This window comes from Mandrillus leucophaeus, unplaced genomic scaffold (assembly GCF_000951045.1).
Source record: "Mandrillus leucophaeus isolate KB7577 unplaced genomic scaffold, Mleu.le_1.0 Scaffold157, whole genome shotgun sequence".
Taxonomy (NCBI): domain Eukaryota; kingdom Metazoa; phylum Chordata; class Mammalia; order Primates; family Cercopithecidae; genus Mandrillus; species Mandrillus leucophaeus.
Window position 1 is genome coordinate 1,393,039 of NW_012101554.1, and position 24,120 is coordinate 1,417,158.

Below are 24,120 nucleotides of genomic sequence, written 5' to 3' on the forward strand. Positions count from 1 at the left end.
AGGAGCCAGGGATGACTTCAAGACATTTGGCTTGAGCAACTGAAAGGATAGAATTGCCAGTTTCTGAGATAGGCAGAATTGGGGATAAAGATCCTGAGCTTGCACTGGACATATTAAATATAAAATTCTATTAGACATAAAGGTGTAGGCATTGGATGAAAAAACCTAGAGTTTAGAGGAGGAGTCCAGGCCATACATATAAATTTGGGAGGCATCAAATAAAGATTTCTTGATATCACTTCCAATTGTGTGTGTGTGGGAGATTGAATCTCATTGTGAGAGTGGAGAAATTATTGATATTATAATTTTAAGTTTGACCATTTTAATGTAGTCAGCATTTAATGATTTTAGTTTATCAAATGAAAGTAATGTTTATTTTTAAATATTTAATATAGTTGTATATAAGTATATATTTTGAGTGTAGGAATATGTGACAGTTTTACTTTTTATGGAACAAGAACTGAAGTAAAATATAGCAAAATATTTTGGTACTTAGGAGTAGAAACCTTGTAATTTACTACTGTATATAACTATATTCCTATTAGAATTTAGAGTTATTTATATAAATATCTGATTTTTTTGTGTGGTTTTTAAGGTAATGCTATGGGCTATGTACGAATGATAAGATCTGGTGGTCTTCATTGTAGCAGCAATGCCATTAGGTATGGATGCAAACATCATTTTTGCCTTGTTTATGCCATTTTAAAAATTATGTCCATTAAATATTTGTTACAAATGATATTGTAGATAAGGTGTTTGTTCTTGATATATTTTGAGATAAAATATGGAAGAAAACTATTCTAGATTTTTCTCAAATTTTAAGACTGCAGCAGACTTCTGAAAATATTTCTCTTAAGGTTATAGTTAATTTATCAATATGGTTTATGAATGCATGTAAAAATTACATGATTTTAAGGATTAAAATATTCATATCTAAAATTCAATTTGGACCTAAAGTGGTGATATGAATAATAACTGAAATGCACAGTTGTTTCCAAATACATAGTTGAAAATTTTAGTGTCCTGCAGTACCACTTTCATATCTGTGTCAATTGTACATATTTTACTTGACCTAATAAATGCCTTCCCAAATTCTCATGTAGATTTGTTCCTGATCTTGAAGATATTGTAAATTTTGAAGAACTGGTAAAAGAAGAAGGTCTTGCAGAAGAAACGTTAAAAGCAGCAAGGTAATCTAAATTTGGAGATATACAAAAGTGTGTTTATAAAAAACATTCTGAACAGAAGACTAGAGGGTAATATGTAATTTATATGCCACTGTTTTTATTATACAAAATTATGGTCTCAGTTTATGAAGTATAATTTTTAAGACTTCAGTAGTCTAAGACCTTTCCAGCTTCTAGAACATGCTGTCCAGTATTTCAGCCACTAGCCACACATGGCTCTTGAGCACCTAAAGTTTGGCTGATCCAAATTGAGATGTGCTCAAGTATAAAGTACATAACTAATCTTGAAGATTTAATATAAAAGGAGGAACACCAAATACCTCAATCATAAAATTCATTTCACCTGTTTTCTTTTTACTTTTTAAAATATTTCTCTTCACCAACAGTATTCTAGAATGCCGGTCCCTTCGTGTATGTAATCTATAGCAGCACTGTAGCCACTATCATATATGGCTGGTAAACACTTAAAATATGGCAAATGTGACTGGGGAATTGAAGTATACATTTTATCTTAATTTAAATTTAAATAGCTAATGTCTATCTTATTGAACAGTGCAGGACTTGAGTCAGTTGTGATATTGTAACATAAAACAGGAGGCATGCGGAATTGCTAAGAATATGTTTAGAAAACTGTATGTTTTATTCATACTTATAGCAGGTTATTGAATCAGGCATGAAGGGGCACCCCTGGGCAAAGGGGAGACAATTTGATAAAAAAGAATAATGATAGATAAAAATCTGTTGAATAAGAAAGAATCAATGAGTCATAATGATAAGAAGGATTATCAGAAGATCATAATGATAAGAGAATGAAAGTCATTTCTTTATGGAAGAATGCATGTTAAATTTAGGGGGGGGAATTATAACCATCACTCTAATACTTTAAATCAAGCAAGAATCCCCAGTGGTTTCTAAAAGACGAGGTGAAAAGTTTTTAGAGAACAGGATTCATTCAGTAATCATCTCATGAAATTGTTTATTAATTACAAAGGAGAAAACTGTCTTTACAGTGGAGAAATATATTCTACCTTGGCCAAGTGATCAAACTTAACATCACCAGTAATGGGGCAGACAGATGTTATATGGCCTCTTGATGCAATGCAATGGCAAGTACCTAGTTTGTATTCTTGCCAGAAGTGTTTATCCTGAATTTATTAGGAGGAAATGTCCTGAAAAATTTAGAATGTGAGCATTTTATGAAACATTTGGCATGGACAAAAAGTACAAGGAAATTGTTCTGGATTAGGAGAATAGAGAGACCTGATAATCATATGTAATGGGTGATACTTAATCGTATCCTAGATAAGGAAAGAAATAGCTGTAAAGGACATTTGAGGAATAACTGGGGGAGATTTGAACATGCATTGTATATTAGTTAATACTGTATTTTATTCTTGGGTATAACAGTGTTCTGTGGCTTTGTAGAAAAATGTTTTCATTCTTAATAGATTCATGCCAAAGCATTAATGGACTAAGTGATAAAAGGTCCACAACTTTCAAGTGTTTCAGAAAAATAGAGAAAACAGTTGTGTCAAAATGTTAACAGGTGGTGAATCTAGTTGAAGAGTATACAGATGTTCATTATACTAAATTTTAACTTTTTGATAGACTTGAAATTTTTTTAAAAAAGGAAGTATATGGGAAAATGCATGCATTTCTATGAGAATAAGGCCCCAGCACAAAAGCTTTGCTCTAGAATAGTCTGTTAGATAGCTTAGCTCTTTGCCAAATTACATAAGCCATGTGCAAAGTTAAGCTGTTTGAAGTCATGTGCCTGAAAATTGTTTAAATAGTTTGTGATGTGTATCTCAAAGGAAAGGATCAGACCTTTACCTTATGTTAAATGATGCCATTCACTCCAAAACTGTTGACTATTTGAAAAATATTTTGAAGCAATGTGAGGAAATCAGAGAGTAGGATATTGTCTTATAAGATCTCTAGGGTAAAGCTGATTGCTAATTGCAAGATCCAGATTGGTGCAAGGGAGTGGTTGATTGAAGTCAAGGAAATGTAGGGTCACGATAATGAATAGATTATCTGCATAGACAGTGGAGACCTGGAGCAGGCATCCTAATCCTGCGTAATTGTAGGATAGTGGTTAAAAGGTTAGTAGATGTCTGCTGTTAGGAAGAAGTAGTTGAGTATTTGGGTAGTTAGATATAGCTGGATTATGTGAGTCATAAAGGAAGATTTCTTCCTTACAGTGGTGGAGGAATAATTGAAAGTGGTAGTAGCTGTACCTGAGGGATGCAGGAGAAAAAGTAGCTGATGTTTTTGAAGATTGAGAGGGAAACTGAGTTCTTGAAAAGAGAGCCAAGTTTAAGTTGAGGTAAGGGAATGTAGGAGAAACATTAGAGATTTAAGGGGAAGAGGAAATTATTTACAATGAAGAGGAGTTCTACAGGCCTTACGGTGGGAAGAAGAAATACGGAACTATTATTTTAAGTCCCAAGATGTTCTAATAGTCTATTTTTGGGACTAAATTTACTAATATTGATCAGTTTTCTGTCCGTAAGAAAATGAGTTTATTCTGAACTCCAAGAAAATTTGTTTAGAAGTGTCTTATAGTGTTTCCTGCTTTTTGAATGTTCTTATGTAAATTATTGAGACATGGATTTTTTTTTCAAAGCCACGCTTCTTGTGAGAAAGGAACCAAATAATTTTTTGCTTTTTAGGCATTTGGATTCAGTCCTCAGTGATCACACACGAAATTCTGCTGAAGGCACAGAATATTTCAAAATGCTTGTAGATGTTTTTGCTCCAGAATTTCGAAGGCCAAAGAATATACATCTCCGAAATTTCTATATAATTGTTCCCCCTCTGGTGAGTATTTCCAGAACCTAAAATGAATTAAAAAAAAAAAAATAGGAACAAATAGATCTGGTTTCTTTGTAACATGAAATGCATACAGACTACACTATTAATTTCCTTGTTGTATATAAAACTAAATGTCATCTCCGTGAATGTGACATAGAATTTTTACTTGTTAGCTGTGCTGAAGGACACTTACTTATTGTTAGATTTTTTTTTTTTTTCTGAGATGGGGTCTTGCCCTGTCATCCAGGTTGGAGTGCGGTGGTGTGATCATGGCTTACTCAGGCTTGACCTCCTGGGCTCAAGCCAGCCTCCTGCCTCAGCCTCCCTAGTAGCTGGGACTACAGGTGTGCACCACCATGCCTAATTTTTGTAATTTTTTTTTCTTTTTAAGATACAGGGTCTCACTGTTACCCAAGCTGGTCTTGAACTCCTGGACTCAAGGAGTCCTCTTGCCTCGGCCTCCCAAAGTGCTGAGATTACAGGCATGAGCCACCACGTGTGGCCTAAGATAGATTCTTATTTTTTAAAATAATTACTGGAGAAATTTGAGTGTTTTTTAAGTTATATGAGTATATGCCATAGAATCTTTGGGCAGAATTATTAATATATAATCATTTTAAGTGCTTAATGTAGACTAGCTGTTATTATAGTTTTTTCTAACACATTTCTTAAAGCATATTGTTTCAAGATAACTTCTCTCTATTCAGTAGTAAATACTAACATGTAGACTAAATTTTTAATGCTTCTTAATGTGTTCTTGCTCTAACTCTGTAGTTGCTATCTAAAAGTAGTTCAAGTTATCAAAAATTGCATTATAAAAACAGCTGCTGGCCGGGCGCGGTGGCTCAAGCCTGTAATCCCAGCACTTTGGGAGGCCGAGACGGGTGGATCATGACGTCAGGAGATCGAGACCATCCTGGCTAACACGGTGAAACCGCATCTCTACTAAAAAATACACACACACACACACAAAACTAGCTGAGCGAGGTGGCGGGCGCCTGTAGTCCCAGCTACTCGGGAGGCTGAGGCAGGGGAACGGCGTGGACCCGGGAGGTGGAGCTTGCAGTGAGCTGAGATCCGGCCACTGCACTCCAGCCTGGGCTACAGAAGGAGACTCCGTCTCAAAAAAAAAACAAAACAAAACAACTGTTCCATTAGGGAAAATGGAGTTAAGAGTTTAAGAGGTATATATTAGTAATAAAGAGTGGTTTTCGCTTAAAGGTTCCTATAAGGTTTAAAAAAAATTGTAAGTAGATAGCTTTAAAAATCTAAATATCACCCAGCAGTTGAAGCTCTTTATTAAATTTAAATTTGATCAAGAATAGTGACTTTTCATATTACTGCCCAAGTTGTTAACATATCTTCTTACATATTAAAACCATTATTACCTATTGAAAGTAACTAATAGCCTGTAAACAGCTTTTTTCCATGAATTTTGTTTCTTTTGTTAATTTTCTATCATAATTGTATTTTAACTGTGATATAGCAAAAAATATTCATATTCATCTGATAAGAATCTTTTCATCTTAAGATGGTGTCAAACTGGAGGGGAGAGTGTCTTATTTGGTAATACTAGAGTTAACTTGGAGTGAGTTCTCACCATATTTTTTTAATTTGAAGGGCAGTGTACTCAAACCATTGTAGACAGCAGTGAACCCATTGGTAAGCTTAGGGAAAAGTCTAGAGTTTTACAAGGCAGTTGTTAGAAGTCGCTTAGTGATGGAGAAAACAAAGTGGATTAAGAGCACTACAAAGAAGTATAGAATCCTGTTCTTGTACTTGAGTTTGTAGTGTAGTTCCAGAAAAAAGACAAGCATAAATGAGATTTCTAAAAAAGGTTGAATTAATGATTGATGAAAAATTCACAAGTAGGTGATTAATTGCTGAATAAGTTCCACAGTCAAAAAAATGAAACTTGGTTTTGTTTCCAGTGTAGGCTTAGCACACTGTATATGATAATTAGTTTTTAAACACTTCTGCATTTACTCTTCTAGAGCTGTGCTATCCATGTGTAGTCATATGTGGCTACTTTAATTAAAATTTCATAAAATCATAAGGCAGGGTGAAAAAAATAAAAATACTTTTTTAAAAATTAAAAATTCAGCTTGTCAGTCACACTAGCCTCATTTCAAGTGTTCTGTGGCCGCTTGTGATTAGTGGCTTACTGTATGTACCGGATGGTGCAGATACACATTTCTGTCCCTGCCAACAGTGTTGCTCTAGACTCTGGACTCTAGATAGTAATCATTTGTTTAATCATAAGTACTTAATAACGCTGGTATATTGTAAGCTTCAGTAAATCTTTGTTGAATAAAAGATTAGATTAGATAAGGCATTTTGGAAGAGCTGAATTTTCAAGAGACGTACTGTTTTGAGGATTTCACACTTAAGAACATGAAAAGAAATAGTATTTTCAAATGAATTAGGTAGATGTAAGTAAGGACTGTCTTGCCTGTGTTTTTAAGAGTATTTGTGCTTTGAAGTAAAGCAGGCCTACTTTAATAACTCCAGGTTCACTTAATATATGACTTTGGGTGAGATAATCTCCCAACGCTCAGTGTCCTTCTCTGTAAAATGTGCATAATATTTTATAATGAAATATACAAGGCACTGTTCTTCGGTTAAGTAGTGATTGAGTGAGTGCCCATATTTAAAGGACTTGGAAAGGAGAGCCATGAAGATACACTTGTATAGATTGTATCTTCACCAAGAGAGCACCTAAGGCAAATGTTTCAGATGAAAAGGACTGGAACCTAGATTCTATTCTATTCTTTTTATAGTGATTCTATTTATAATTTTTGAAATGTCTGTTTTAGGAATTCTGAAGATTTTCTTAGTAAAATTGTTTTTCTGACATCTTGTTACATCTTTTTAGACCCTGAACTTTGTAGAACATTCCATTAGTTGCAAGGAAAAACTAAATAAAAAAAATAAAATTGGAGCTGCCTTTACTGATGATGGCTTTGCCATGGGTAAGTTTAATGGAATTGTTTTTCCATTAATTTTATGTTGACCTTGTAATGGATTCTTAGAAACATTTGCTTGAGAATAGGTCTATATGGTCTTTATAGATTTATTTTTCATGAGCATTTTTTACTATGTTTTTTAGCTGGAATATGTGATTGACAATACTTGTTTTCTATAGTTTATAACTTATTTAATGCCTTCTTAGTATTGCTAATCACTTGTCTACTTTGGCCTAATATTTAGGCTTTGTTTTTGTTGGGGTTGTACAGTTTTAACATCTTATATTTAGTTTCTCTGGTTTCCTTGTAGCTTCCTCAATTGCCATCTTTTTAGCAGTCGAATTGTTTTTGTTTTTTTCCTTTCTTTTTGAGGCAGGGTCTTGCTCTGTCAGCCTGACTGGAGTACAGTGGTGCAGTCATGGTTCACTGCAGGCTTGACCTCCTGGACCCAAGCGATCCTCCCACCTCAGCCTCCCAAGTATCTGGGACTATAGGCACGCATCGCCACATCTGGCTAATTAAAAAAATTTTTTTTTTTTTAAGAGACAGGAGTCTCACTATGTTGCCCAGGTTGGTCTTGAACTCCTGGGCTCAAGAAGTCCTCTAGCCTCAGCCTCCCAAAGTATTGGGATTATAGGCACAAGTCATGGAAATTTTTATTCTTTATCCTTACAGCTATATCGTTTCTCCAGGTGATTTATATGGCCATGGTAGTTATTTGTTTTCTTCTTAATTGACTTGTCTTTAGTTTGTTATACTTCTACATTGGTTTTAAGGAGGAATTAAGCCATTTTGTTAAACCTGTCGTTCATTTATGCTGTAGAATGTAACTTGAAAGGGGACAAACTTAAAATGCTAGGAATTACTACTCAAAATGTTTAGTGTTAGGAATTATTGGTGAAGGAGTAGAATATGACTTCTGTACTCACTGTAATTTAACCTTAGTTTTGCTGATGGCTGCAGGTGTGGCTTACATTCTAAAGCTTTTGGATCAGTACCGGGAGTTTGACTCACTTCACTGGTTCCAGTCTGTTAGAGAGAAATACCTGAAGGAGATCAGAGCAGTTGCTAAGCAACAGAATGTGCAGTCGGCCAGTCAAGATGAAAAACTCTTACAAACCATGAATCTCACTCAAAAGCGACTGGATGTCTATCTACAGGTAGAGGAGCCTAAGAGTCACATCTGCTTTGACTTACTGTTTGATATCCATGACTTCTTAATGTCTGAAAAGCAGAAGCCATATAGAAACCCCCATTTTCACAAGTGAAATGAATAGTGGCAAAAAGATTATATTTTAAAATGAATGCTATTTGGAAGCCATTTGACTCAGATCTTAAAAACGGGCGGGTTACTTATTTCAGTTTCTGTATTTGTGATTTCCACTAGAGCTTTTAAAAATAATAAGAGGCATAAAAATGCATATATTTTTGGTGTTTTGCCATAATAAGTATTTTTGGTTTTTATTTCAAATTTTTTTAATTTACCTTAGGAATTTGAATTGCTATATTTCTCACTGAGCAGTGCAAGAATTTTCTTCAGAGCAGACAAGACTGCGGCTGAAGAAAACCAAGAAAAGAAAGAGAAGGAAGGTCAGTGAGTGGTTTACATTTGGAAAGACCAATAAATGTCTTGAGTAATAGATAGTAATGTACCATTTTATTTGGTCAGACATCCAGCTTCTTTGTCCTTTTGGAAAATAACACAGACCTAGCAAGAAGTCTTTAAAAAAAGTAAAGCCTATATAGATCTTGTGTGAAATTGAAAAGGAATTTATATAGTTTATGCATTTCACGCTTGGTAACCCTTTAAGCCCTTGTTCAGGATCATCTGCTTTTAATTTAAATATACTTTTCACAAGTTTGGTTTTTCTTTCATGGCCCAAACTGTATTAGATTTGAAGGAACAAATTAGAGGAGGACAGCTAAATGTTGCTGAAGGCAGAGCTGCTGCTGACTGATGTTGACTGAATGAGATGGGACAGATGATTAAAGAAGTATAAAATCATAGGGGCTATTTAGTTGTAGTAAATAGCATTCTGCCTTCTTTCATAGTCAGGCCCTGGAGACTCAGGCAGTATAACCATAATAACTGATAGTGATTTCAGTGAACTTCAGTCATTAAGGAAAGGATTCTGTCCATTGTATTCTGTGTAGGATGGTGGAAAGGAATCTATACTTTTTAAGGCATAAGAGCATTGCTCAGTGTTTCATATATAACGTCCCCATGTTATATTTCTCTCTGATTTGAAATTTAGGAATAATCATCTTCTCTGAGGAACAGATGTTTCCCTTTTTCTGTCATGGAAATCGTATAGCGTACATTTCTCTTTGCTTGGAGGATCAATAGTAGATACAGCAACTAGTTGACCGTTATAATTTTCATGTTTACTAGTCTCCTTTTTGTCTTGTTTCATGAAGTTTTCATAAATCAAGATAAAAAGCTCTTCATAAAACAAGATGTTTTTGTTAATCTTATGTTAATTTTTAAAATATACCTTTTTTCTTTATATATATAGAGGTGACTCATTTGGATAGACCACTTAGATGAACTACCTTATTTCTTGACATTGTTGCATAAATTAAATATTACTTACTAATATTACTTATTAGGTGCGTATCCAGGCATTTTTTTGAATCTAGACTAAATAAACATGCTTGAAAAAATTGTTTCAGCTTATTAATCCGGAAGATATTCAGTATTAAATGAAAATTTATACATACTACATTTGTGTTCATTTTCAAGGATAAATTAGCAAAGCCATTTGAAAGAATTTGAGTCAATATAAATTATGAAGAAACTCAGTGATTGCCTCAGTTCTACTCATGTGTTTCATGATGCCAGACCTTTTCCCCAGCCCATGTGACTGGGAAAACTGTGAGTCGATTGGACATTTGCTTTCAGGCTAAAGCATTAAAACAAAACAAACAGCCCTTTAGTCTTATGGCAGTGGGATTTCTTGCTTTGGCCTGTTCCTCTTAAGGAACTCTCCGGGGTTGCAGTTGTTATATATCACTCACATCACTGTTCTAAGACTATTTCAGCTTGCTCAGAGATATAGTCAGAGTTTCTGAATACATTACTCAAACAGTCTTTGTCTGTTAATGAAATATGAACACATGACATTTTGCACAAAAAGCCAGGAATTCATTCTGTCAAAAACAGTGAAAAGCTGCTTCATTTAAAATTATTTTAAGAAATAATATGTATTACATATAATTTATTATAATAAGTTATAAATACAAATGGAAAGTTATTCATTCTGGATAGTTTTGATATGTGAGTTTGCAGCCATATTCCTACCAGGAATGACAACATACTATAATGGTCCTTTCTTGGCCCAGCTAGAGGAACTGGCGTGAGGGCAGCAGGCCTTTCTTAGACCAGCAATGTCAAGATTCCTCAGGACAAAAGAGCCCATGTGGTTTGAAACCCCACCCCAATGCAGTTCTGAACTCCCTCAACTCCACTTTCATTAAAAACCAGTGGAAACAATTGCAGTGTTTAGCCTAGATTTAAAAAAATTTTTAAATATAAACAAGGTATAATTTGTGATGTTAGAGAAACATTTGATGGATGCAACTGTAATTTGAAGTTTGGCAATATAGCTCTTCCCAAATTTTTTTTACTTCTTAATTTATTGTTTAAAAGTGAACATAAATATCCATTATTATCTTCACTCATGCTTTCAGAAGAAACTAAAACAAGCAACGGAGACCTGTCCGACAGCGCTGCGTCTGCTGATCCTGTTGTGAAATGATACCGATGGTATTCACTGCACATATGATGAAATCGTCAGAATTGTTAAAACAGTGGAATGGATAAACTATTGATGAATTGTTTCCTTGGTCACATCTCTGGAAAATAGATGTTACAACTCTTAAAGGCAGTGCTTTAAAGTGAAGTCCTTTCTGTTTCCAAAGGCTCTACTTTCAAAGGTTGAGAATGAGATTTTAAAATTGGATTTTTGCCTGGACTTGAGGGTAGAAGATGTTTCTATTTGATGTGAAGTTATAAAAGGGCAAATCCAGATTCATAAACTATCACCTCGGATTTCTTGTAATCTCCATGTTTGTAATTTGTATTTGCATAGATCTTTGATCTGTAGTTATTTCAAGTCATGGGAAATTCAATGCATATACTATATACAGCCAGTAAATACATACTTAACAAAAGGAATGAGCCTGAAATTCATGAAGAATACATATCAATATTCTCATAAAAGGAATATATGAAGATGGCTTTGATACTAGAGGTGAGGCACAAGTGTTTTATGTACTCTCACTGTACAGTATAACTGATGATCATTCTTTCATTGTTAATTTCATGTGACTCACAAGAGCTGCTGATGTCTTTGATGAGACATTTTATAACTAGTTTACATTGCTTTGAGAACATTTAACCTCCAACAGCTGCTTTAAATTTAAGATTTACTTAGTACTCAGAAAATTCAGATAAAGCCATAGAGTCCTGTTTGAAGTTTCACTTCTATTTTGGTTGAAGGCATGATGTATGATGTCAGAAAAAAAATTGAATGAATTATTTCTACATCCAAACTCAGGTTTCTTCTACATTAGATTGAATTGAAATTTTGGTGATGGTTTGGGTAGACTTTTTTTTTTATATCAAGTATAATTTAAGACAACAGATTAATAATTACACTGTTCAGGCTTTTAAAAAAAATACCACTGTGAGAATAAACAGCCAGTAAGATACATCACTTACTGATTTTAAAAGTACAGAAAGATTTGAGTAAATTTCGTACCCAGCAAGTGTTAGTTTTATTTTTTGTAAAGGTATGTAAGTTATTAGTTAAATGGTTAATCATGGCCTTTTAAAAATATAATAAAGTGATACCTTTACAATGAAGACAAAAGTTTAAAACTTTCTAATACAAACATCATTTTGGGAAATGCTTGATTTTTTTCTATTGCATTTGTCTGCGAAACATTTCTTTGGATAAATCCTGCAAATGCTTCTAACGTTATTCTTTGATTCCAGCTTTTAGAATGGATGTACAATGCCCTGTTTGTACTTACTGGTTAGGGTCAGGGTAACTTGCCAGCCCAGGATAAATACTTTAATTGTTAAAAGTCAGAAGAGACAGAATATGTAGGAAATGTTTTTTGTTTATTATGTAAACATGGCTTACAGAATTATGAACAGTGGATAGATTAAAGGCATTTAATATTTGTAATCCATAATAACTGTAGAAATGGCCCTAAAGCATGCTGCATACTTAATAATTTATATTTTCATTATTATAAGTTTATATTAATGATCTTGCATTTGATTATATCAAATTCGTCATCATTTTATAGCAACAGTATTGTTTTCTCTGTTTTTCTTCTCTAACTTCTCTGAAATCATCTCCTATTAAGGGATAGAAATTGTTACTAGAAGAGAATCACATGTTCTCTGGTCATTATCCCTACACGTGTAAATTAATTATTTTATCAATACTAGATAGAGTTCACATGCTGACTCCCTGGATACCTACAATTAAGAAGAAAATGACAGACAACTATTTCTCCTTTAGGTTAAAATAATGTCACTGCAATCTGGATAAATTATAAGTTAACGTATTTGAAATAAGATCTTGGAAACAAGAATTTAAATGGTGTCAAACTGCAGAGCAACAGGGCTTCAGTATATTCACACCTAATACGTTCATATGTACATTTCGATGATGGTTTTTCTTGATAACATATTAACATTGATTTTATTTTTTCAGACATACTGTTAATTTAAAAATAAATGTGAGCGTTTGTTTTAAGTTCACAGAAAACTTAATGATAATTCAGATTCTCAGGAATTAAGGACTAACCATAACATTGTCAGTTCTAATTACATTTTGTAAAAGATGGCAAGTTTGTTACCTCACTTGAGTGGGGTTTCCCTCTTCCCCCAATTCTAAGAGAATATAATGTGTATACTAAAACATTAATAAACATAATTTTGAAAATTTCCTTCCCCTGGATGTTTATGTTCAAAATTGAATGTCATAAACCAGTAGTTCTTAATATTAACCTTTTTGGGGTCCCACTTAATTGAATGAAATGAAATCTATGGAATATTTTTTTAAAAAATGCATGCACATAGGTAAAAAATTTGAAGTATAAAATTGGCTTCTGTCAATGTATTCCAGGTGAAAGGTATTTTCCTTTCCTTTATACATTTTTGATCTTTCCAGAGCTTTTTCCCAATAAAAAGAACCAATATGAAGTTACTTTAAATCCTAATCCTGGAAAGGGATTATCAGTATGCAGTGTTTAATGTGAGTAATAGCTATAGTGCTATTTGCAAACCTGAGTTGAACTAAAACAACACAGCAGTCTCCCCTTACCCGTGTTTTACTTTCTAGTTTCAGTTACCTGTGGTCAGCTGTGGTCTGAAAATATTAAATGGAAAATTCCAGAAACAATAAGTTTCAACTTGTGTATTATTCTGGGTAGCATGATGAAATCTTGTGCTGTCCTACTCCATCCCGCCTGGGACGTAAGTCACCCCTTTGCCCAGCATCTTCATGCTGTATGTGCTACCTGCCCATGAATCACTTGGTAGCTAGGTTGTCAAATTATTAGTGTTTGTCTTCCAGTAAGCCTTATTTTACTTAATAATGGCCCCAACGTGCAAGAGTAGTGATGCTGGCAATTCAGATATGCTGTAAGAGAAGCCTGAAATTGCATACTTTAAGTGAAAACATGAAAGTTCTCGGGAAAGAAATCATACGTGGGGTGGCTAAGATCTGTGGTAAGAATGAATCTTCTATCAGTGGCATTGGTAACAGTATTTGTTACAGTTGTTCTGTTTCATCATTAGTTATTGTTACTGCGTCTCTTACTGCGCCTAACTTATAAATTAAACTTTATCATAGGTATGTGTGTATAGGAAAAAACACAGTATATATATGGTTAGATACCATCTGCAGTTTCAGGCATGCACTGGGGGTCTTGGTGTATCCCTCTCAGATAAGCAGGGACTACAGTAATAACAACAGAGCCTTCAAAATATTACACTGGAGATGAGATACAATCCTGTTAAATACTACCCTGCAGAAATCATTCTTGGTAAAGTTAAGTCTGGTTGCTGTTCCTTTTTTCATCTGAGGCAGTAAATTTGTAAGATTGTGGGAAAGATGAGAAAATATTGGATACTTCACGTTGCTCTTTTATGCTGAGTCTGCTAAATGTAAAAGGTAGACTTTAATTGATTTTAATAATTGTAACAGGGTTTTCTTTCCAGCTTCACATTGCAGACATTTCAGAAGATGACATTCCTTTTTTAAGTGAAGTTTTAATGCCACATATTTTTTTTTTTTAACAAAGGCTTTTAGATGTTCGGAATACTTTTAATAGGCTGTCAAAGATGTGAAGTTTAAAAAGGGAATCCAGAATAAGTGGAAATCTGTAGAGATTAAGCAAAGGCAGTGAACTCGAGATGGTGATGGCAAAGTTAAGAGTTCAGCTTATAACACAGGTCAGCATATATATATAATGTATAAGAAAAGTTGGGCAAGTAAGTATTTTCTTTTCAGTAGTTCGGCTCCTCTTTACCACTCAGTTTACCTGATACCTCCATTTCCCATTAGTGGAGATATACTCAGGAATGTAGATGAAATTTATTCAGTCGATGCAGATCTGATACCATAATTCTTGGATCATCTCTACGGACTATAAATACATTCTGTAGGTAAGAGCTACATGTAGTCAACCATTCTTTAATAATGCCCTCATTTAATGGGGGAAGGAGTTACCTTTTATACCTAGAAGCACTTGTCTTTATCAAATTAGTATTAAAGTATTTAATCTTTTCAGAATCTGTACAAAAGGTAGCAAAGTATTAAGGATATTATGCTTTAGGTTGATACTGCTACTGAATTGTCAAGAGCTTAATGTATTGAGAAATATTTGGATTGCTTTGTATCTGGTTCTCTCTTGAGGTCTTCTGTATATAGCACAGAGTGTTTAGAAGCATCGACTCTGGAGCCAGAACAATTTGAATCCCGATTTCCTGCTTAGGAACAAATTCCTTAATATCTCTGTGCTTCATTTCCTTGTGCAAAAGATGGGATGATAATGACAGTATGCAGCTTATAGGTTGAGGATTAAATTTGCATAAAACACTTTATATATTAGGAAACAGTAAATATTAGCTACTATTTGTATATACTATAAACGTTAGTTCTTACTATATAACTTATTTGTACTCTTATAGGTAGAAATAAACTTGGCATATAAGCATTAGGTGTTACTACTATTTTAGGTGGAACGATTGAAACTAAAGTCTGTATTTGACTTTAAGTGGGTGTCTAAAGAACCATTCCTTGTTAAGTGGCTCAGGCAGATGTAGACAAGGTAAGGAAGGCCCTGTTCTTCCCTAAAGAAAGTAGTCTGATGAGTATGTGAGGCTAAATCAGCCTGGGAAGTGGGAATTGGTAAGAATAGCTGGCTTCTAAAAAGGTCCCATTTCCTCTCTTCCCGCCTTTCATTTACCATGGCACTTGTTAATCTTTCAGAGCACTTTAATGTGTATTAATACAATTTCAGTAAGTGGAGAAAAGGGGCAAATCATCCACTAGTTCTAAGTTTTAAAATTATTTAAAAATATTCAATGCATACAAGGTATATAATATGTATTATACTATTTGAAGAATGAAAATAAAGCACTTGGAAAGAAGCTACCATATCCTTTAAGAACACCTCGCTCCTGCAGTTTCTGCCCGAGGAAACCATGTGAGGGTTTGGTGTTAACCATTCTCTTGCTCTTCCCTTGTTTTACAACTGATTGTATATTCCTAACTATTGATAATATTGTTATGTTTCAGTTTTTAAACTAAATATAAATGGGATATTATATGCTTTTGTAACTTTTTCAGTATTATTTTAAAAATTCATCCACGTTGATGCATATAGCTGTAGTTGAGCATTTCATTACGTGAATATAGCTATCTTCTGTCGATGACATCTGGGTGGTTTTCACTTTTGGGATATTGTAAACAACGATGCTGTAATCATTATTGAACGTGTCCCTGGGTCCAGGTGTTTCGAGTTCCTCTGGGCTGTGTACCTCCAAGTAAAACTGCTAGGTAGTAGGGCAGGTGCCCTTTCAATGTACTGGACAGAATGCCATACTGTTGTTTCATCCCAGCAGCAGAGGAGATTCCCCTTTGCTCCATTTCTGCCAACAGCTGAATTTTTGCAGTCTGCTGAATATAAAATGTTTCTGTGGTTTTAATTTGCATTTTCCTGATTACTATAAGGAGTCTGTTTATGAGCACTTTGTCTTTTTTAATGTATGAAATGCCTTCATGACTTTTTTTCAATTTATCTTTCTACCTGTAGGAGTATTTTATATATTCTGGATGCTAATTTTTTGTTGGTCTTGTGTGCTTGCTAGTAGCTTTGGTTTAGTTGTGTGTTTTCATTCTCTGTGGTGGTTTTTGATGAAGTTAGTTTTAGTGGACTGAATTTCAGTCTTTTTATTTTTCCCTAATGATGCGCATGCTTTGTGTCTTATTTAAGCCGTGCAGTCTTTTAAAATGGTGGATTAATAAAACAACTTTTGTACTCCAAAATTAGGTTAACATCATAGGATCCATTTGAAATGTATACAGAAATGTATCGTGTTTCAGTTTTCAAACTAATAATTGTTTAGGACTTGAGTGAGATTATACCCCTCTCCCAAAAAAGTCTAAGCAAGAAAAAAAAAAAAAACGTTCAGGGGACTGTGGCTCTTGCAGTCTGTCAGAGAACCAGTTGATCTAAAGCAGGTATGTCATACAAATTTGTAACGCATTAGTGAACAATGAATTAATAATTTTATGGTGCATAATTTCATACTGGCTTAGACTGACTCACTATGTCTTTTATGGTGTATACATTTCAAATGGATCCTATGATATTAACCTAATTTTGGATTACAAAAGTTATTTTATTAATCCAACATTTTAAAAGCAACACCTTTAAAAATTTTAGCAATGGGATCACATATTCTACTCATGTTGACTGGAAGTATTTTTTGATACTATATCCCCTCTGTGATTTCATTATGCCCTAGTTTTTGGGAAATTAAATGTTAAAGTTATGGAGCTGACTTTAGTTTTCTTCCAGGGATGTTCCAGAAGATAACAACAAACAAAAGAAAGAAACAGAATAATTTTTATTGCTAGGTTAATTCATTACAAAGATAATAATAGTCTGTTGAACTTAGTTACAGTTAAACACACTGTACCAATTCAAAATCATTATACTAGTTTCATAGAGAGGAGGGATGGGGGAGTGGGCTGGGGTTCCAGGAATTGGAAGTATCAGGGTGGAAATAGGAACTTTATACCAAGCCCCATGACCAGCTGTGCTTCAAGTGAGTTTTAAAATTAATTGGTCCCTTCCTTGAGGAGGGTCTGGCTCAGAAGAAACAGGAACTGGTAGAGCTGCACCCTGTCCACAGTGATCCACTACTAAAAGTACTCATACCTAGGAGGACCTTAAACTTCTGAATGCTGGTTCAGTTAGGCTCCACTGTAAAATCAAACATCTTTTGTGGTATTCATTTTTTTATTGCTTGATGTCTGGAACAGTTATTGGAACTAGACCTGCATCACGCATCTCTACTAGTGCTTGGGCCTCAAAGCAGTGCTCATCACCTAACTGCACAAAGAAATGCTATTAGGTCCAATTATGAGATAAGCTGAATTATAAATACACAATTTTCAGAACGACAGGCACTTAAAGCTCATTAAGTAAAATACAAAAATAGATTATATTAATAGGAAATATTTAGTGTTCATCAAATTGTAAATCTAGGCTTTTGCCATTTTTTAAAAAGGATACTGGCAACTGAAAAGAGATGACATTCATATGAACAATGCATTTTTCAAACTTTTGTTCTGAGCGCTGAACAATCTTAAGAAATCTTAGCGCGATCTAAGAAAAAAGACTTACCACAAAGCACCTAAAATAACATTTGTAGATGGGTGGGAACGCTGTCAACCATTTCTTAGTTTCCCTCCCAAGTCTCAGTATCAAGGCATCAAGATTACATTCCACAAACGATTGTCAGCCTTCGGAAATCAGGTCAGTGTGCCTGTATGTCAGAGAAGTTGAAAACCCTTAGGAGGTAGCTCTCCTTCCTGTTTGCTCTTCCCCTACAGGCGCAAGTGAGTTACGCTTCAGATTCTGCGCCTCTATGTTCACTTGGATTTCCATCATTGTCATCTGGTTGATCGTTTAACAGTACATATTTTCCATCATTGGTTAGTGGTATGGACAGCATTAATTGAGCCAGTGCTTCTGGATCCTGAAGTTAGGAGAGTTTAAGAGGGAAAAAAGAAAAGGCTTAAGATGCATTTAAACCCCTTTGGCCTGGCTTTCAATATGTTGTGTAATCTAGTCTTATTTCTCCTGACTCTTTTGTACGTGTGCCTTCAGCTGAGTCTCCTTGCTTCTCAAACTCAGGCATGTCACTTCTACAATCTAGACTGTTTTCCTCTGAGCCAAAATATTGTTTACATAGTCAATTCATATCATCTTTCCAAAGATTCCATAGAGGAACTTCCTTCACATAACTTTTGTCTTCTGTATCTTTAAACTCCTTTCTTTTCTCACATTTAATCTATACCAGAAGTTGGCAAACAATGGTCATTTGGCTAACCACTTGATTTTTATTGGAAAACAGCTGTGCCCATTTATTTACATACTGTCCATGCTGCTGCTTTTTTTTAATGTTTTTTTTGGGGGGGAGGGGAGACAAGAGTCTCGCTCTGTTCCCAGGCTGGAGTGCAGTGGTGTGATCTCAGCTCACTGCAACCTTTGCCTCCCGGGTTCAAACGATTCTCGTGCCTCAGTCTCCCAAGTAGCTGGGACTACAGGTGTGCGCCACCACACCTGGCTAATTTTTGTATTTTTAGTAGAGATGGGGTTTCACCATGTTGGCCAGGCTGGTCTTGAACTCCTGACCTCAGGTGATCCTCCTGCTTCTGCCTCCCAAAGTGCTGGGATTACAGACATGAGCCACTACGTCTGGCCTGCTTTTGTCTTATAATAGCAGAGTTGAATTTGTTGCAAGGGAGACAGCCAAAAACATAAAGGCCCTTTATAGAAAAAGTTTGCCAACTTTTGACCAATGCCATTAAATACTAGTTTGCAGTGCTTGCCATTATTTCATGTATGTGGACTTAGTCCTTGGTCTTCCTTACCTCTCCAACAGACTGAACTGCACTAATATGGTAGCCACTAGCTACATGTTACTATGTAAATTTGAGTTAAATTTAAAAATCCAGTTCCTCAGTTACACTAACCATATTCAGTTGGCGTATTAAATTGTGCAGATATAAATCATTTCCATTATTGCAGAAAGTTCTGTACATTGCTGAACTAGAAGCCCCCTGGGGGCAGGGACTGTATCTGTCTTCTTCACTACTATAATTCCAGGGCTTTTCTTATACAAACTAGGCTCTCAAAAATTTGCTGAATGAACAAAAGATTAGAAGCTACTGAAAGACAGGGAGGTCTCAGAGTCCTCATTTCTTAAAAGCTCCCAGGTGATGTCTGTCAATGCCGTGGGGCATGTGATCATACTCTGAGAAGCAAGGCCTTAGAGCACGTGGTGGGTCCTTATCTATCATCTTAATCTGAAAGAAAGGAAATCTAGCCAACTAGTATGCAAGCAAGAAAACAGATAAGCAAGAGCTCCAGCAGTGATAAGAAGTCCTCAGGTGTTAACAGTGAACATGGAACCAGCTGATCAAAAATGTCTGGTGGTTAGAATACTTAAAAGGAAATCCCAAACTTGGCCACACTTTCCAGTGAACATCACTTTTCTTTTTGAAAAGACTCTTAGTATGTGTACACAGATGTGTTTTGAGTAGCTACTAAACCAGCACTAGAATGCATCTTACCTTCTGAACCGCAATAATTTCTTTTCCCAAATTAATAGCATAACATATCTGCAAAAGACAAGAAAAGTAGTGATTGGCAAAGGTACAGAAGGATAAAATTTTAGAACAAATGTGATTCTGAAGTACAGTGAGGTCACTGTGCTCACTGTTCCCACTTGGGAACACAGGACCTGGCTGCAGAGCGTCACATAGGGCTGGGGGCATTTGCATCCAACTGTCCTGACCTCTGTTGCCAATTTATGCCATACAAAAAATATTCCAGGTAAGTGAAACTCAGGTTAATTCCAGTGTTTAAAGTTTTTAATAGGAATTTTTTTCTCTCTTAAATGTATTTAGCCATGACATGTTCATATACACAGTGGCAAACATAATTTACTGAAAGAAGAATTGGTTAACTGTGATAAATTCTAACTCGCAGATATAGTCAAAAGTTTTTCATACTAAACCAACAGCTTGTGTGTACTTTTCTAATATCTTCCTTGGTTTGCTCTCTGAGACTAAATTATTCTCTACTGGAGCTTTTGCCTTAATTTTTTTTAAAGAACAAATTCGAGGGGAACTGCTTTCAACATTTCCTTATATCCTGACTAAATAATATGTCTTGCCATCAGAGTTCTTCCTTATTCACCCTATTCTGGTTGGTAGGTATTTCCCACAGAGAGATTTAAATCGAGTTTTCTTTCAGTGAGGCCTTCTTAGGAGGTATTAACTGAACTCCTGGATGGAGACATGCAGAATAATCAACTAAATATCCAATGAGGTAATGCCAGAAAACTCTTTTAAAATGGACTTGTTTGGACTGAGATATTTATATTATGAGATCTTCACATGAAAAAGAGACCTTTTCGCCTTCTGAGTTGCTTTCAAAAATGTATGTACTCAGAGATTCTTCTCCAGTGGATTCAGGAATGCGGATGACAAAACCAACCAGTCTCTTGTTTTCTTGATGAGCAGCAAATTGTGTGACACTGGTAAGTTCAAACTGGGGGGAAAAAAAAGGAAACAGATCATACAACTACTAGAATTAAAAACTGACAAGGTTACTCTCTGGAAAAGTCATGAGAAAAAGTGTCCTATTAGTGGCAGATCTTTAGTAAGTGCCTAGGCTGTGTTTAAGGCAGATACAAAGGTGAATTAAGGAGTAATCACTGATGAACCTGTATGAGGTACTTACATTGGCCCTTGATACTTGAGTCTGTGGATCTATCAACCTGAAATTTTAAAAGATACATTATATCACAAATGTTGGATAAACTGAATATTCCTAGAAGAGTTTGTAGAAGTCCAGAATAAAATAAAACAAATTCCCCCAAATAGAGAGAAAGCCTGTTTGAGGATGAGGCAAGATAGCTCTGTGTGACCACATGTCCTGCTTTCTGCCTTTACGGAGGCTGTGTAGCTAAAGCTCAGGGTATCTATCGTGGAAGATTATACAGCAAGTAGAACATTTAACTTCACAGGATTCTGCAACTTACCCAAAAAGACAGCATTATAATTCTCAATAGATCTGCTATATAATATGGATGGATTATATTCTGTACAGCCTCCCTCTCAGCAAACATCCATTGGCAACTTTAATGTCCCTGGAGTACTAGATCAACTTAGTCTAAATTTAACATTCTTGAAAAAGATGGGGTAGGGGTGAGAGAATAGTGAAGGGCTTTTGACTCTTCAGTTTGGGTAAAAGAGGAATAATGTTTAACAAGGTATTCCAGAATATATTTCCTTTTTTTTTTTGTATTTACTATTTATTTATTCTGAGACAGAGTCTTGCTGTCACACAGGCTGGAGTGCAGCAGTGCAATCTTGGCTCACTGCAACCTCTGTCCCCCGGGTTCAAGTGATTCTCCTGCTTCAGCCTCCCGAGTAGCTGGGATTACAGGTGTCAGCCACCATGCCCGGCTAATTTTTGTATTTTTAGTAGAAATGGGGTTTCACCATGTTGGCCAGGCTGGTGAACTCCTGACCTCAGGGGATCTGCCTGCCTCAGTCTCCCAAAGTGCTGGGATTACAGGCATGAACCACCACGCCGGGCCTTCAGAATATATTTCTTTAACAGTATTTTAAGCATCATCTAATAATCAGGTTGACATATCCTAGAAAATAAACTATATGAGAATTTATTCCTATCTTAGATAAGTAGGTATAAATTTCTACTGTATTGTACTCGTGTTGGAATAATTAACATGGTATTATAAATTATTACTATACGTTTTACAGGTCAAAGCAAAAATATAGTTTGTGGAAAAAATGGTTATGATTCCATTTATCTGTTAAATGCTCAGATCTATAGCGATGGCAATTTTAGTGGTTAGTGGTTTCCTAGGGCTGGGTGGGTTGCCAGGGGATAATGGATATTCTTTCTGAGGTGATGAAAATGTTCTAAAATTGATTGTGGTGATGGTTGTACAACTCTGAATATACTAGAAACCATTGAATTGTACATTTAAATTGTATGATACGTGAATTACATCTCAGGAAAACTGTTACCTCCCCCCAACCAAAAGGCTACAGTTTGAAATACATGCAGTTATACTTATTAAACTGTAAGACTTATCAGAGAACTCGAGATTGAGTGTTCTATCCTGGCTCCTCACCTGATCTTATGCAAGTCACCGGGACTTCTTAAAACTGGTTCATCTGTAAAACTGTGGTAAGAATCCCCACTTCCCAGAGGTGGTTATACAGTTAATGAGAAATGTGTATGGGAATTTAAGTAGACAAAGCTTAAGAAATGTTACTTTTATGTCCCTATTAATGGGTATGAATTTAATTTTTTGAATATAGATCATAAACAATTTCCCTCAAGTTGGAATAACTTTCATAGGTATTTTGTAAAATTCCCTTATAAGTGAAAACTTAATACATGCATATTTTGTGGGTCACTTTTAGAAGTTTGCTGTTTAAATCAGGTAACCTAGATTTCTCTTTTTTTATTATTATACTTTAAGTTCTGAGATACATGTGCAGAACGTGCAGGTTTGTTTCATAGGTATATATGTGCCATGGTGGTTTGCTGCACCCATCAACCCATCATCTACATTAGGTATTTCTCCTAATGCTATCACTCCTCTTGACCCCACCCATCAACAGGCCTCAGTGTGTGATGTTCCCCTCCCTGTGCCTATATGTTCTCATTGTTCAGCTCCTACTTGTGAGTGAGAACATGTGGTTGATTTTCTGTTCCTGTGTTAATTTGCTGAGAATGATGGTTTTCAGCTTCATCCATGTCCCTGCAAAGGACATGAAGTCATTCTTTTTTATGGCTGCATAGTATTCCATGGTGTATATGTGCCACACTTTCTTTATCCAGTCTATCATTGATGGGCATTTGGGTTGGTTCCAAGTCTTTGCTATTGTGAATAGTGGTGCAATAAACATAATGTGCATGTGTCTTTATAGAATGATTTATAGTCCTTCGGGTATATACCCAGTAATGGGATTGCTGGGTCAAATGGTATTTCTAGTTCTAGATCCCTGAGGAATCGCCACACTGTCTTCAACAATGGTTGAACTAATTTACACTCTCACCAACAGTGTAAAAGCGTTCCTATTTCTCCACATCCTCTCCAGCATCTGTTGTTTCCTGACTTTTTAGTGATTGCCATTCTAACTAGTGTGAGATGGTATCTCATTGTGGTTTTGATTTGCATTTCCCTAATAACCAGTGATGATGAGCTTTTTTTCACATTTGTTGTCCACATAAATGTATTCTTTGGAAAAGTGTCTGTTCATATCCTTCACCCACTTTTTGATGGGGTTTATTCTTGTAAATGTGTTTAAGTTCTTTGTAGATTATGGATATTAGCCCTCTGTCAGATGGATAGATAGCAAAAATTTTCTCCCATTCTGAAGGTTGCCTGTTCACTCTGATGATAGTTTCTTTTGCTGTGCAGAAGCTCTTTAGTTTAATTAGACCCCATTTATCAATTTTGGCTTTTGTTGCCATTGCTTTTGGTGTTTTAGTCATGAACTCTTTGCCCATACCTATGTCCTGAATGGTATTGCCTAGGTTTTCTTCTAGGGTTTTTATAGTTTTAGGTCTTACATTTAAATCTTTATTCCATCTTGACTTAATTTTTGTATAAGGTGTTAAAGAAGGGGTCCAGTTTCAGTTTTCTGCATATGGCTAGCCAATTTTCCCAACATCATTTATTAAATAGGGAGTCCTTTCCCCATTGCTTGTTTTTGTCAGGTTTTTCCAAGATCAGATGGTCGTAGATGTGTGTTGTTATTTCTGAGGGCTCTGTTCTG

At 35.3% G+C, this 24,120-nt stretch overlaps 2 protein-coding genes across 5 annotated transcripts in view; one reads left to right on the top strand and one right to left on the bottom strand.

Moving 5' to 3' along the window:
* KIAA1033 (KIAA1033 ortholog) overlaps window positions 1–12,937 on the top strand; it is a 62,092-nt gene extending 49,155 nt beyond the window's left edge. For both annotated transcript variants that reach the window (XM_011975513.1, XM_011975514.1), the window contains exons 27-33: window positions 596–662; window positions 1,104–1,190; window positions 3,863–4,010; window positions 6,880–6,976; window positions 7,934–8,130; window positions 8,461–8,560; window positions 10,661–12,937. In XM_011975513.1, coding sequence (XP_011830903.1) covers window positions 596–662; window positions 1,104–1,190; window positions 3,863–4,010; window positions 6,880–6,976; window positions 7,934–8,130; window positions 8,461–8,560; window positions 10,661–10,728 — 764 coding nt within the window. In that variant the 3' untranslated portion in view covers window positions 10,729–12,937. The remainder of the gene's footprint in view (window positions 1–595; window positions 663–1,103; window positions 1,191–3,862; window positions 4,011–6,879; window positions 6,977–7,933; window positions 8,131–8,460; window positions 8,561–10,660) is intronic.
* A 4,174-nt stretch (window positions 12,938–17,111) lies between these two features.
* The window catches only part of APPL2 (adaptor protein, phosphotyrosine interaction, PH domain and leucine zipper containing 2), a 64,832-nt gene continuing 57,823 nt past the window's right edge, over window positions 17,112–24,120 (bottom strand). For all 3 annotated transcript variants that reach the window (XM_011975516.1, XM_011975515.1, XM_011975517.1), the window contains exons 18-21: window positions 21,041–21,077; window positions 20,708–20,848; window positions 19,867–19,914; window positions 17,112–18,266 (exon numbers count right to left, since the gene is read on the bottom strand). In XM_011975516.1, coding sequence (XP_011830906.1) covers window positions 18,132–18,266; window positions 19,867–19,914; window positions 20,708–20,848; window positions 21,041–21,077 — 361 coding nt within the window. In that variant the 3' untranslated portion in view covers window positions 17,112–18,131. The remainder of the gene's footprint in view (window positions 18,267–19,866; window positions 19,915–20,707; window positions 20,849–21,040; window positions 21,078–24,120) is intronic.